Below are 15,416 nucleotides of genomic sequence, written 5' to 3'. Positions count from 1 at the left end.
TTGCTTTTTTAAAAAATGTATTTTTTAACACTAACACCCCCTACTTCTATTGTAACAATATTCAAAGCAGCAAACAGCTCTTTTAGCCCTAAGATTCAATTAGGACTATTCAATGCACGGTGCTCTTAGGGCAGTAATGCTTTGAGATGTAGACTGAAAGAACCAGTGAAAGTCAACATGTTATGATGCACTGAAAAACACCGTGATTTTGAGACAACTTTCATCCACACTGCTTTCAGAGCATTTGGTGTATGCTGTTTGCTATCTTCTGTTTTTCCAGATGCAATACTGATCACCTTCACAAGTCATACTATTGTGCATTCCCATGATACTGAAACTGCTGTCTTTCCCACAAAGAATGCTTACCTTCAAATAGGCAATATGGTATTCAAGAAGCACTTGGACATTCCCAATGCTTTCTTTAGTACCCACAAAGACAAACGGAACCATTCCCTACAAAGATAAAATGTAATATTGTTGAAGCACAAAGAGAGTCACAAGCAAATAATGCCTACAACCCAGCGTACAATTACACAAGTGTAACAGTGCACTGGGTTGCAGCCTGTTTTTATTTTTAATGGGAATTTCTACAACTTTCTATACCATGGATTCAGTCTACCTGTGGGCCTTCTCTCAGTGGATAAAGGGGATAGGTGTAGGGAGCATCCCCACATAAACACAGCAAATTATCACACTACCCAACTTTTTTATTATTAAGACATCTTCAAAGAAGAAAGCTGAACTGCAGTTAGAGCCAAAGTGTGAAGCCAAGACAACCTTAGCTTGAAATAACCAAAAAGGTGTTAGATAGCAGTTGGCAAAACCCACAAATGGCACCACTAAACATTTTGACTTTTCAAATGGCACCCCTAAGGGGAAAGGCTGCAGCTCGTGGAAGAGAAACCACTTTACATGCAGACAGTCCCAGAGAGACCCCTGTCTGAAACCCAGGAAAGCTACTGTCAGTCATCATAAACAATATTGCGCTAGATGGATTAATGATCTGACTCTGTGTAGGCAGATTCCTGTGTTCCTACTGCCAATGTAGTAGCATTTGTGAGTGACACGTCCATCAGACACTAGACAAAAATAATAATTCAATGCAGTGGCTTTTCTATCATTCTGCCACTACAATTTATCCACCCCTGCCACCCCTTGGATGTATTACAAATTCCAAATAAGAATTAAATCTTACATCTTCTCTGGGCAGTTTGTTCTCATTGTCTCCTTCAATCCTCACTCGCACAACTCCAGACTTGTCCACAATTTCCTGAATAACTTTGCCATTTTTGCCAATAACTTTTCCTTTAATAAAAAAATAAAAAATTGAGATTCCTCAAGTATTTCTCAAGCAATCTATCAATAAAAGTAGCTGAAAGGCTGAGAACAAAAAAATCCCTTTACAATTTCAAAATAATATAAAAGTTATTTATAAATGGGTTCATTAAAAACACAATACAGTCATACCTAGGGATGAATACGCTTCAGGTTAAGTGTTTTCGGATTGTGCTCCACGGTGATCCGGAAGTAACGGAACACATTACTTCTGGGTTTCGCCACTTGTGCATGCGCAAACTCTGAAAATGACTTCACAGGCATGTGCGGAAGCGGCGAAACGTGACCTGCGCACACACGTGTTACATTCGCTTCAGGATGCGAACAGGGCTCTGGAACGGATCCCGTTCACATCCAGAGGTACCACTGTACACATTTTCTAACAATGAGGTTATTCCATGTTTCTCTCTGTTAGGGACTTTCAGAAGATTGTTGTAATGTGTTTATAATAAAGCAAACACTCAGATCTGACTACTGATTACTATTTAGGAATATGGAAGAAAAAGAGGATATTTTGCCTTAAAAAGTCATGTCTCTTTTCTGGGTATGAGAGGCACATTCCAAAAAAGGGAAGTCCACTTCCTCAAGACTACAAGGCAGCAGTTATGTTACCCAAAGAAGAGTGCTCTCTTCCCCTAATCTGGAATAGCAATCACTTGGGAACACAATTCTTAACAGGAGGAAGATGAAAAGTTAAAAGGTCAATGAACAATGAACTGATCCAAAACCCATGGCAGATGGAATCAGAAACAGTGAGACCAAATGTTCAGTCTTACTCAAAATGAAGTTTCACCATGTAGAAAAAAAACAAAACCCTCTTCTCTCAACACCTGATGTGCAGGATTAGAGGAGCATCACTCCAGTCCCATGTCACTTTCTACTAGAGCCTACTCCATGTCTAGCAGAACAATGGTTGTACCTTACACTGACCCTGTGGGGCAAGACTACAATCCTTCAAGTTATCAGTAGGCATTGTCCTCAGGTGGTAGGGAAGAAGAGTGAATGAGTCCCAGGCAGCAGCTAAACAAGAACTTGGTCATGAGGAGACAAAGGGAGAAAATATTTATATTCTCCCGCGGTATCATGACCAATACACCAAGGATGGCAGGCAGATGAATGAGCCCAGGAAGCGACCATAGTGTGGAGCACCAATAGGTATCATCTGCTTAAAATTTCTCTCTCAGGAGAGAGGAGTGGAGCTGCACTCGATCACTGCCTCTGCAAGGAGATAATGAACTGAGTCACTTGAGGCTTCTTAGCTCCTTTGGCAAAAAGAGGAAGAAATTAAGAAAAATGAAAGGCAATAATTGAAGCAAAAAGAGTAGGTTGAAGAGGCACAATTGAGGGGAAGGATTGCCTACTCTTGCTTTCCAGCCCGACAGAAATTAACTGAGGGTAGGGAATCTATATGGACTCAGTTCCCCTGGATAACATCTCCTTCAATTTCCTGCTTCCTCTTCCAAGGAAATAGCCTTCCCATGCTCCTCTAACCATAATCCAGAATACTCCATTTGTTAGTGCAGCACTGTTCTCTATATACCGTATTTTTCGCTCTATAGGATGCACTGGACCATAGGACGCACTGGACCACAGGAGGGGGAGAACGGGGGGGGGGGGGATTCAGCGCCCCTTCAGCGAAGCGGCAAGAGAAATGGAGCCCCTTCCATTTCTCCTCCCGCTTCGCTGAAGGGGTGCCGCGCAGAGAGGGAAAACTGTGCAGCGCCTCTCCAGCAAAGCCAAGCCTGGAGAGCAAGAGGGATCGGTGTGCACCGACCCCTCCCACTCTCCAGGCTTCAGGCAGCTATCCGCAAGCCTTCTGAGTGCAGCGAGAACTCCCGCTGCTCTCCGAAGGCTTGCGGATAGCTGCCTGAAGCCCCCTGAGCGCAGCGCAAACTGCCGCTGCGCTCAGGGGGTTTCAGGCAGCCTTGCCTCCGCTCCCGGAACTTGCGGGGCTAGGGAAGCCCGAGCTTCCCCCAACCCCAGCCCCCAAAACAGGTCCGGGAGCGGCGGCAAGGTTGCATGAAACCTTGCTTCCGCTCCCGGAGCTGAGGGCGGGGGAAGCCCGAGCTTCCCCTGACCCCAGCCCCCAAAACAGGTCCAGGAGCAGCAGCAAGGTTGCGCGAACTTGCAGGGCTGGGGGCGGGAGAAGCCCAAGGTTCCCCTGACACCAGCCCCCAAAACAGGTCCGGGAGCGGCAGTCCCTTCTCCCTCCTGGGGAAAAGCCCGCAAGAGCCGTGTGAAGCTTGTATGCGGCTCTTGGGGGCTTTTCCTGCCTGCTTTCCCCCCCCCCCCCCCGCATTCGCTCCATAGGATGCACAGACTTTCCCCCTTAGTTTTTAAGAGGGAAAAAGTGCATCCTATGGAGTGAAAAATACGGTATACTCCAGTGTATCAGCCACCAAAATAGTAGTTCAGGTGTGTCATTAAAGAGTGAGGAGACATCAACATTTTCATACTGAATAGGCAGGGGGAGGGTATTCAAGGATGTTAAAAGTTTTATCACTATTACATACCCACAAGACTCCTAGGAACCTGAATAAAGTCCTCCACAAATTCCAAATAGCTTCTAGCCTTTTTTACTGCCTCAGCACTCTGGAAAAGAACAGAAGCCATTTGTAAACACAATATATTAAAAATTAAAACCCCTTCCAACAGTTAAATTAACATTTAAACATAAGACAGGAGATAGGTACATAAAATCTTATTTGCAAGTTAAAAATGATAAAGAAATATACACATTCATATTATTAACTGAGAGATTACGAACTGTGTGATTGGAGTCTAGTTGCCTAAAATACAAGTGGAGATTTGGGGAAATTTCTGTACTATTTTTATTTTAAATTCTGATATTTCTTGGTTTTCTTCAAGTAGCCTCATGCTTCTCTACTCCTTTCTCTAATAATCAAACGTTTTCAACAATTTATATACCTTTAAGCACCATGATTTCTAAAGGAATTTACAACAAGGTCAATCACAAGAGAGTGTTTAAGTGCACAGAAAGGGATATAAATACATGCAAAATACTGCAGGAAAGCTTCAGTGCAAGTGAAAATAAAGCAGTGACTACGAGTTTCATCATATAAACTTCCATTCAGACACAAGTAAAAACAGCCTTCTATACAGCAGCGGTTCCTGACTGGGAGTTCCTTGAACCCTAGGAGGTCCAGACAACCCACCCAGGTTATTTTCAAACACAGGGATAGAACGTTTCTCAAAAGGTCCATGGCTTGGCTTTTGAAAAAAGGGGGTCCTCAATACTTAGCTAATTGGGAACTGCTGCTATGCAGCATTCCCTTCTAGCAAATGCACGGTGTCCTTACAAAGGCTATGGAATTTTTGGAATCTTGTGCTCATCTCATTTTTATTTATTTTATTTTAAAATAGTTCCGTGTCGCTTAAGGTAGCTAACAAGAAAATTACAAAATATCAACAAAAACCTAAAAACACCTCCCATACATACCAATAAAATCCAATAAAAAGCATACTTGGTTTTTCCACAGCAACAGCAACCCAGTCTAACCAATAAAACTTAATTCAAGAATATGTCACTTGGAAAAGGTATGCTAGCCTTCCGAAACTACTATAGTTTGGCAGCCTGCTGCAGATCCACTGCAGGGAGTTCCACAGTCTTTGGGGCCACAATGGAAAAGGTCTCTACCAAACTCACTGATCCTTGGACACTGGAAGGAGGCATCTATTGAAGTGTGAGGCAGGCTGATATAGTTGCAGGCTCATGCCAAATTCAGACCACTAGGGCAAGTAAAGGAAAAGAACGCTACACAACTAAAAAGGTAAGAAACCCCTTGTTTCCTTTTACCTCTCCATAGATCCTGAAAGTTCCAGTATCTTCCTCAAGCTCAATTGCAGTAACTCCTGGAACCTTCCTGGCTTGCTGTATATTACTACCATGTGTTCCTATTGCAAGTCCCATTAAATCTTCTCTGACAACAAATTCCTCATGAAATGCTGCTGCAAGCTGTTTCGTGCACTAGGGAGGAGGCAAAATAATTTGGTTACTACAGCAGAACTTCAAATATGAGAACAGCTACATCAAGACTGGAATTGAGAAGGGAGGTTGAAATTGGGGGGGGGGGGGGCGGGGGGAGCCAATATGAGGACAACTCACTTCTAGATGCTTTGTTGCTTCTTCATTTCTTGACATAAGCATTATCTTCGTTCGAATGCTGCGCAAATGCATGTCACTCAGGATATTTACTCTTTTCACTGTTGCCTCACTGGCAGACTGTAGAAATAAAGTAACAATGATACAAACAGCATTTCCACTTTACGAAGCAATTTATAGCTAGAGAGCCCTTATTTTATTTAGCAATTCCTTGTTACAACTGCATGTTTTGGAAAAATGTGACAGAACTTCTTCCGTTACTCAGAAGAACATCAAGGAATGCTTGTTGTTTTTGGTTTTTGAAACAAGGTCAGCAAGCATTTATTTTCATCACTGGATCAAAATGATGGATATTGTTTGGGATGGCCTGACCTACTATCGGCAGAAAGCAATGCCCATACAGATGCATCAGCTGCGGCCGGAAATGTGGATGGGGGTGTACACAAAGTTATGCAAGGTATCTTGGCACACACACCCTTCAGCCTGACCCAGCTGTCTTGTACTGCAATATGCACAGAAGTGTCAAAGGCAAAATAGTAAAGCATGGGCTTTAGCTTGCATGAGATCCTCTGCCTACTGGTTCTGCCCACAACTTTCTACCCTGGAATCTCTAAAGCAAATTTCTCACTCACAAGCAGAAAGCTTCTCAATATACCCAAGTAACAAGGTATCTTGGAGAACTAAGCCATGCTTAGAACAGACTCACTGAAAACAATAGGCATTGATTTCAATGGACCTACTCTGAATACAAAGCTGGAGATAACCTTCAGTCTTCAATCTTTTTTTTCTCCCTCATACACAATCGTAACATTGGCCAAAAAGTAAACTCACAAAGTAATCAAACCAAACAGAAAATATATCTTACCAGTACTATTAGCTGAGCAGTTTCAGCCTGGTAAAAAATTCTGCAGGCTCCTACAGCTTTCTTAAAATCCTTATGGGCACTTTCATTAGCACATCTAGAAAAATCAATTTATAAATTAATTCAGGTGGCAGTTTTATCAACAAAACATGCTGCTGTATAAAACTGCAATACTCGAGGCAAAGCATTCAAAAGCATTAAAAAAATCCAATACATTTGTACAAGTGAATGCAGGACACAGATATGGCGATATTCCTGTTATGTTAATTCCCTCTTCCTTGAATGCTGAAGCTCGTGAGACTGGTGATCCATCCTTAGCCACCAAACTAATGACCATTAATAAAAAATGAAACTCCTACTTTCAACCCAGTCACCTGTTGCTAGGGTCCCTTCCCATTTCTTCCTCTCCATGCCTCTCAGCAATTTCTGTTTTCTGCCACAATCAAAATCTAGTCTATGGCCTTTGAATTTCTCACCCATTTCTCCCTGCTACAGACATACATGGCTCTATTGCGCTTCACAGATATTGCTCCTTAAGAGGACACAGGTGCAGCTGCAGACAGCCTGGCCGCATCCAGGGGAAAGAAGCCCCCCGCTGCAGCCACCATTCTGGTCACAAGAGTGGCGCTGGCTAGGGCTGGAGCCAGGTTTTTCCCCTCCCGCCCTGCAGTCAGGGGGGCCTGGCTTAATAGACCATAGTGTAAACATAACTTTTATACGCACTGTGAAACGAAACAAATTGTGTGACTTGTTTTATTGCAATATTCTCTTTATTGCGGTGGTCTGGACCAAAGCCACAAGATCTCTGAGGTATGCATGTACTGAGAAAATCCTGCTGCATGTCTAGTCCTTCTTACCCATCTGTCTTTCTTAAAGATTCAGTAAAACAGAGTCATTGCCATCTAATGCATGTCTACTTGGAGGTAAATCCTACTGAGTATAATGGGAATTATTCCCAGGTAACTGTGTACTCCATCTTTCATCTGTCCAAGACTTCAGATGATTTTTTTTTATTTCAAAAAAAATCAGCTTTAGGTTGTTTAAAAGAAAACCAATTTTTAGATAAAAGATAGCGATATAATGAAATTTTAGAGTAGTCACTCACGCTTCTCTCAGATCTTCAGGAACTTCTACTGCACACTTGAAGAACGTGTTCTTGTTAACAGGTTTGTTTTGATTCACAGGCCGAAGTCGTTCGAATGTCACTATTTCATTGTAAGTGGCATCACAGGCAGCATACTCAATGACGTAGAACTAAGGACAGATTAGAATAATTTTTTAAATACAATCTAAAGGGCACACATTTGTCCCCCAAAGACCTCTAAAATTATTGGACCCAAAAATTGGACCCAAAGACCTCTAAAATTATTGGACCCAGAAATACTCATAGCAGTTTATCATCTCCATAGTGTATCATCCTTATAAAACACATGCCTCAGCTTTGTTGATATGCTGCATTTTATCACAGCCCTCCAATGCAAGGGTGGCATACATCAACAATAAGGTTTAAGTTGGGCTAAAGTGTGTAGCTGGCCGAAAGTCGTCCAATGGGCTTCATTGATATGGGGAGGATTTGAACCCAGGTCTCACCAATCGTAGTGTAAAACTCAGCCTTTATACTACATGAGAAACAGGAGCATGGGGTTTTTGAAGCCCTAAATATAAAGGAAGCAAAATGCATTATCTACCTTTGTCAACCTGGTATCTTCCAGATGTTTTTAAACTACAACCCCCATCAGCCGCAGTCAGCACAGTTGTTGTAGTCTAAAACATCTTAAAGGCACCAGGTTGACAAAGACTGTGTTATAGGAACAAAAAGGTGTAACATTCGGAAATGAGCTATTATGGAATACAGAACACCCTGGGGTGCCTTGAATGATGCTCAGGGCAACGCTGGACTCTTTCGCTCTTTCCTTCCCTCCCTCGTCTGATGCACTCTTGCATCTCTGCCTCCCTAGGGTTTGCACAGCTGGTTATTGCAGCAGCCCTGGCTATGAGCTCTGCAGGCAAATGGTGCCTCTGGGAGGCACACCTCTTTGGGGCAGGGGGTGGAGCAGCTCAGAGACCAGGGTCGGTAGCAACGGCTGCGCAGAGGACTCCCAAGCAGAGGGGGAAGGAGAGGAGGCTGAGGGAACACTCCACAAGGGAGGGTGTTCAAAAAAGGGTAAGAGGCTGCCAGCTCTGCAGGCAAGGGGGGACGTAACTGAGCTCCTGCGCCTCACAGGGGTGCCGCAGAAAGAATGTAGTTGGTTAAGGGAGCTGTGGACTCAAAGATTGAAAACCTCTGAGTTAGAGGGCTGCATTCAACTAAGGCATACTCAGAGCAGGTTCACTGAAACCCATGGACTTAAAAGTAACAAATCCATTGTTTTCAATAGGTCTTCTCTAGAATATGACTTAGCTGGACACAACCCAAAGAGCACTAAATAGTTAGCATGATAAATATTTGAATCATCCTCTTTGTGTTTGCCATTCCACCATACTCAGGAAGCAAAACTTTCAGCAAATTTAAATAAGAATACCCAATCCCATCCATTTTGGGGAGTGTATGTAAATAGGTTACTAGACTTGCATACCGTAGTTTATTTTTTGGAGAGCTCTTGTTTATAACGTCCTACAGAGAGGTTTAAAACTTTCTTAGGTTTAATGCTTTCTTTAGATGTTTCCTCATGAAGTTTGCTTACAATTCCCAAGTTTTACTCCTACTTACCTCCCCTTTCATCATTCGAACTTTTGCTAGCCACCATCCACAAGGCTCTTGCTCATTTGCTCGTGAATACACCTGGGGGGGGGGGAATCATACAGCATATTAATTAGAATATGTTTCAATCTTCACAAACTAGCACTACCCAGATTCATTTCAATGATGTTTGTGGACAGCCAACAAAATCATGGCTACTGAAAGCTGGATTTTCTTTTTTCTGTGTACACCAGAAGTTTCAATACAAATACAGGCATAAACTATTCTAAAAGTAAATTCTTTCCCTTAATATAAAATTTAAGATAATCTTGTCTGCCTTCATATCTTTATATAAAACAGAGCAATGGTTCTCAAACATTCTACTCCCAAGGCTCAAATGACACGGCTGAAAATTGTATAGGCCTATCAATCACAAAATGGCAGCACAGGGATAAAACCAATTACAAAATGGTGGCAGATGGATAAAGAGCTTGGCATAATCTGCTGGCAACAATTTTCTACTGGTGTCCAATTCATCTTTGGAAATAGGTAGAGATGTAAAATTTCCAGAAATTTTGAAGTCATGCCAGGCGGGGGGAGGAGATAGTTTTTTCTCAGAGGAAACACAAATTTTTGGGGAAACTGAAAAATGCTCAGTATTTATTTTTTAAGCAGCATTTACAGATCAAAAGTAACTTTTTTACTTTAAGAACATAAAATGTATTGTGTATGACTTTATCATAAAATACCATATTTGTTATATTTGAAGTAGAGTTTAGTCAAACAATAATTACAAACTGAATTTACTTTTTAAAATGTGTTACAAATGGAGCTACAAACTACTGAACTGTAAGGAACCTAGCATCTTCTTTGGTATTGTCAGTTTATGAGTAAAACAAAGAAAATTATTAAGTATTCTCAAAATCACTGCTTCTCCTCAGTTCTCCACATTGTCATGCAGACACAAAACAGTGTCATGTTGAAAAAAACATGCTTTCAAATTGGATGGGGTACCGCATGTTGAGATTCCTGCATTGCAAGGGACTGGACTTCCTACTCTACAATTCTGTGGTTCTATGTCTATGAGCCATAAGAATAGCTGAGAAAAGGACTGGAGGGGAGACTAAATTTAATGCAGTATTCATAGGATCAGTTTCATTTTCTGAACTATCGCAATCAGTTTCTGTTTCTTCATATTTGTCACTGTGATGACAAATTTGAGGCAGACAAGCATGACACAGAACAGAAACAGATCCACCAACCATGGCAACAAGAGGAAGCCCTGAATCCTCCTCCCTTCTTTGGTGACAATGCAGTGCCTCCTAGAGGAATAAATGCACCTTGCTGTTGCATTTGAGAGTTGTGTCCTGTGTGTCTAATTCAGAACTTGCTTGTCCCCCTATACATGGTCTTCCCAAAAAGTCTGTTACATAGCTTTCATGAAGAATACATTCTACTTGGTAATAACAACATGCAGACTGACTCCCAACAGCTGTGTAGCTACTGGAAAGAGGGGACTTCTTTAATTTATATCCATGGCACAAGTGACCAAGCATTGCTGTGAAAATTCCATTCATTTTGACATGATTGGTTTTAAGAGTCTAACTTGACCAACAGTACCTCTAAAAATACAAGTCACTGCCCATCACTGGATGAACTCACCTCCACTTCATCTCCTTCACCAATTTCTTTCTTGATATCAGGTGGTGGTGGTAATCTTACTTCAATGAAGGGAACTTGGCGTTCTGGTTGCCAGCTGAAAGTTTCAAATTACATCACGGTCAGTAAGAAAAGGTAACCCTGGTTCACAGTTGTAATTTTAAATTGATTATTTAAATACTAATATTGGACACAAATGGAATACTGTCCACACTAATATTAAACAGAGAACCTCAATATTCAAAAGCCAACAACATTTTTGTTAGATTGCTTAACAACACACACTTATAATAACCATCCGTGACTCAAGTGGTACTCTCTATCCTAAACTATGATGCAAATGATTATGAGCAAGCTGTGGTGAGCCTTGGCTTTATGTGCTCTCCCACTCTCATCCTTTGCAGATGAGAAGAGAGCAAGCATTTCTGCTTTCATTTTAGAATAAACTAGAGTTCCATATTACATATGAATGCTGGGAACTGTGGTTTGTTCTTACCAAGGTTAGCCAACAAAATAGGTTCCAGTTTCAGTTTTACCCTGGTTTAAACAAACAACACTTCTGTGGTATATACAGTGAGGGGGCAAATGGGCAAATTTAGCAGGGGATCAAATACTTTCCCCCCTCACTGTAGATATTCAGCATTGTAGTTTGTTCTAAAATGAAAGTGGAAGGTCTCTCTCAAGTATTAGGGTGGTGGGGAGAGGAAGAACACAAGACTGAGACTTGTTGCAGTTTACTCCCAATCACCTAAACCAGGACAGTGACAGCCAGAAAGGAGGGGAAAATGTTCTCTTCTAATTTACAGAAGGATCTCTGCCTTAGTCACAGGAAGGCAGCCAACAAAGTGGCTATTTACCAGCCTCTCCATTGTCAACACAGTAAGATCAGCTTTATTTCTATTTAACCCGTTTCAATTTACTATAGTTGCCAAGACTACAGGACTACTGTGGCTCCAAGAACTTAGCAACAACATTTAAGTGTGTTCTTTCCATTTTACATTCAACTGTATTTGTAGTCAAGTTCTTGCGCTTTGTCTCCATAGTGAACTATGTGTTATGCATTTCTGAGGGATGGCACATTATGTAACTAAATAAAGGGAGTAATATTTTTCAACATAGTACATACTTATTTTCAAACACAACTGTGAGTGAATCCTCATGAACATCTTTGATGAATCCCTAGAATAAAGTATAAAAATTGTTAAATACTGTTATCAAGAATGATTTTTTTCTTTTGCAAAATGGCACCTCCCATTAGAATGATAATTTTAAACTGGAACAATTTTAAAGAAAAAACACAACATGGGTAAATATGCCAAAGACTGCATACAAAAGAGATACTTAATGGTTTGCAGTAGCTTTAAGGAAAAATGGATATTCGTCAATCCTATTATAGAACTATTCAGCTTATAACTATTCTAATATTTACTTGTAGGTAAGAAGGAACAAATATACAGTGGTACCTCAGAGGTTGAACGGAATCTGTTCTGGAAGTCTGTTAGACTTCAAAACGTTTGGAAACCAAGGCGTGGCTTCCAATTGGCTGCAAGAAGCTCCTGCAGCCAATTGGAAGCACCAGAAGCCGCGTCAGACATTCGGGTTCCAAAGAACATTCACAAACCAGAACACTCACTTCCGGGTTTGCAGCATTTGGGAGCCAAAACATTTGGCTCACAAGGCGTTTGGGAGCCAAGGTACGGCCGTAGTAAAAATTAATAAAGGGTTCACTGAGTTTATTAGTAACCTCATCTTCAGCTACAACACTCAAAGGCTAAATAATTTTGGTCAAAGTATGATATTACAAGAGAAATACTGCTATTATTTTGCAGTTAGCACACCACAGATTACAACATCAGAACTAAGTTAAGGAAACGTTCCACTTTTCCTTTCAGGAAAGAAAACTGCTACAGTGATAAGTGATGGCAATTCTAGCTAAATTAAGAGTCCCAGCCACATCGGGAAAGTTTCAAGTTTACTTAAAGAATTACTGAAACCACCAGTCAACAAATTGTGTTGTCAACAACTATTTCTATCAGTCAGGAAGAGCATGGGAACATGCCCGAGCACACACAATGTGTTTTTCTCCTGCCATTGAGGAAGTGCAATCTGCCCTCCCCTTCCCACAAAGAAATTAAGGATAAATAATTAATTTTCCACAAATCCGAGTTGCTGCATATCTTTTTAGAAATTAAACATTGCCCCAGCTCTGTAGCAAATAGTCCATACATAACTAGAGAACACAGAGCATAAACTCCCTCTCCCCCAAAATCCAGAGTTTTTCCCAACTCCTGTCCAGCAGCTCTTCACAATGATAATACTTCTCCCAATCAAACTCTCTTGACAAAGATGAGCTCTTCATTCTGTTCATCTACGTCATCAACAAAGGGCTTCATTTTTGCCAGAGAAGAGAATAGCAGGAATCTGCTTTCAGCATCAAGCTAAAAGGCTACTAGTTTTCCCTCCACTCAAGTAATCCACTTCAAGTTTTCTGGCAGCCTAACTCAGCTGCTGTAATGCAACCTCCTTTTCACAACTCCATCTCCTGCTGCTGTGCTAACAGCTGATCCTACAATCTCAAGTCCATTGACTTTGCCTTAAGCATGTTTCATTCTACACAGGATTGAGCTGTAAGCCTCACAATATACAGCTCAGGCCCCAGGGGCGTTGTTATTCACCAGAATGAAAATTATCCATGCCTTCAAATTCATGGAGGAAAAGGCTGTATCAGTGACTACTAGCCAGGATAGACATGCTCTGCCTCCACAGACTCAGGTCGTACTTGCTGGTTGGCCACTGTGAAAAGAAGGATGCTGAACTAGATGGTCATTGGTCCATCACAGCAGGCTGTTCTTATTAACTACAGTGGCTACATTCACATGTCATGTTAAGTCAAACCTTGGCTTAGCATGAATGCACTAGTTCCCAAGAAATAGGTTTCAGCTAATCTGCTCCTCCACTGCATAAAATAGAAGTAAAAGCTTGCAAACTCCTTCTCATGACCACACCAGAAAAATGTGGGAACTTGAGGCTCACCTAGGCTTATTTCTACAGTGCTGAACACTACAGTCTCAAGAAGCCCCCTGAGAACCAATAAGTTTTTCACAGTGGACTATGCTGTAAAATACATGTCAATACATGTCAATCTTAAAATTATACAAAAACTATAGATCTTAAAAAGAAAAAGAAAAAAGCAGACTCACAAAGAAGGAAAAATGTAGCTATCGCTGAGATGCCACCAGAGCACTAAGCAGCAGAACAGGTTCCAAGAGAACATAATGCTATGGATCTTGTCCACAGGCAGTATTAAAAACTCAGATATATAATCTAATCACCAAATGACACCTTAAACCTACATTGCAGTCACCACAGTATAATGCCTAGGTAGTGTTGGATTTTTTTGTGGTGGACATTGTTATTATTAATTTCATTTCTATACAGATTTATATTTTAAAGAACAAATCTCAAGACTGTTTGAAGAACAAATCTCAAGCCACTGCACCAAGAGAGCCTTGAACCTGTTACAGATGCAATCCATCATCTGGTCTCAGTACTGGATTTCCTCAAAATCCCCTAAGTTTTTAGCTTTGTTGTTGCATCCCAATACTTCAGCCTACAACTTGCCAACTTTAATATAGTTGCATGTGCTAAAGTTCCACTGAAACCTATGAGATTTAAATGAATGGAGCTTTGATCAGCTTGTGAACTTCCAAGGACAATCCAGGTAGCCACTGCTAGAAGACAAAATGCTAGATAAGGGGTCAGCAACTTTTTTCAGCCGTGGGGTGGTCCACTGTCCCTCAGACCTTGTGGGGGGCCGGACTATATTGGGGGGGGGGAAATGAACAAATTACTATGCCCCACAAAAAACCCAGAGATGCATTTTAAATAAAAGGACACATTCTACTCATGTAAAAACACGCTGATTCCCGGACCGTCCACGGGCCGGATTGAGAAGGCGACTGGGCCGCATCTGGCCCCCGGGCCTTAGGTTGCCTACCCCTGTGCTAGACAACATTTATGATGTTCATCCAGCTCTTAAACATTCACCTTTGTTTTTGGTCTAACTACCCCATTATCACCCTGCCTCTCACACCTCTCTCCTTGACAAATTATTCAAAATTCCAAAATGCCAAAATTCGAGCATCTTACATATCCATTCAACAAGAGCAAAAAGGATAGTCACAAATGCAGCCCTCATATGCCCTATACAGTGGTACCTCGGGCTAAGAACTTAATTCGTTCCGGAGGTCCGTTCTTAACCTGAAACTGTTCTTAACCTGAAGCACCACTTTAGCTAACGGGGCCTCCTGTTGCTGCTGGAGCATGATTTCTGTTCTCATCCTGAAGCAAAGTTCTTAACCCGAGGTAATATTTCTGGGTTAGCAGAGTCTGTAACCTGAAGCGTATGTAACCTGAAGCGTATGCAACCCAAGGTACCACTGTAGTTTGAAGCTATGGAATGTAAGATATTCCACATAATCAGGACAAATTAAAAAATAGCCCCTCTAAAGCCCTCTGCTCATGCTAAATGGATGGAGGATAACCACAAATAACGACTGACTAGTAAGCCCAGCCAACATTTGTAGATGCCAGTTTGACAACCCCGGTGTACTGAGATTCAACAAGACCTTGTTAAGAACAGAGCAAGTAAACTTAGAATTCAGGGATTTGGAGGGATTTCAAAATCACAGGCTGAAAATAACTTTGCTTCCTCATTTCTTGCTACATTACATGTTTAAGGTAAAGGTACCCCTGCC

At 41.5% G+C, this 15,416-nt stretch overlaps 1 protein-coding gene across 4 annotated transcripts in view; it reads right to left on the bottom strand.

The window, feature by feature from the left end:
* Positions 1-15,416, bottom strand: part of FXR1 (FMR1 autosomal homolog 1) — a 32,009-nt gene that overhangs the window by 8,598 nt on the left and 7,995 nt on the right. For all 4 annotated transcript variants that reach the window (XM_079977913.1, XM_079977914.1, XM_079977912.1 and 1 more), the window contains 10 exons: positions 11,786-11,838; positions 10,663-10,756; positions 9,031-9,102; positions 7,426-7,574; positions 6,324-6,417; positions 5,462-5,578; positions 5,153-5,323; positions 3,849-3,927; positions 1,196-1,305; positions 367-453 (listed from right to left, as the gene is read on the bottom strand). In XM_079977913.1, the coding sequence (XP_079834039.1) occupies positions 367-453; positions 1,196-1,305; positions 3,849-3,927; positions 5,153-5,323; positions 5,462-5,578; positions 6,324-6,417; positions 7,426-7,574; positions 9,031-9,102; positions 10,663-10,756; positions 11,786-11,838 (1,026 nt within the window). The remainder of the gene's footprint in view (positions 1-366; positions 454-1,195; positions 1,306-3,848; positions 3,928-5,152; positions 5,324-5,461; positions 5,579-6,323; positions 6,418-7,425; positions 7,575-9,030; positions 9,103-10,662; positions 10,757-11,785; positions 11,839-15,416) is intronic.

This window comes from Podarcis cretensis (assembly GCF_951804945.1).
Source record: "Podarcis cretensis genome assembly, chromosome: 5".
Classification (NCBI taxonomy): Eukaryota; Metazoa; Chordata; class Lepidosauria; order Squamata; family Lacertidae; genus Podarcis; species Podarcis cretensis.
This window is presented reverse-complemented; position numbering and strand designations above follow the sequence as displayed.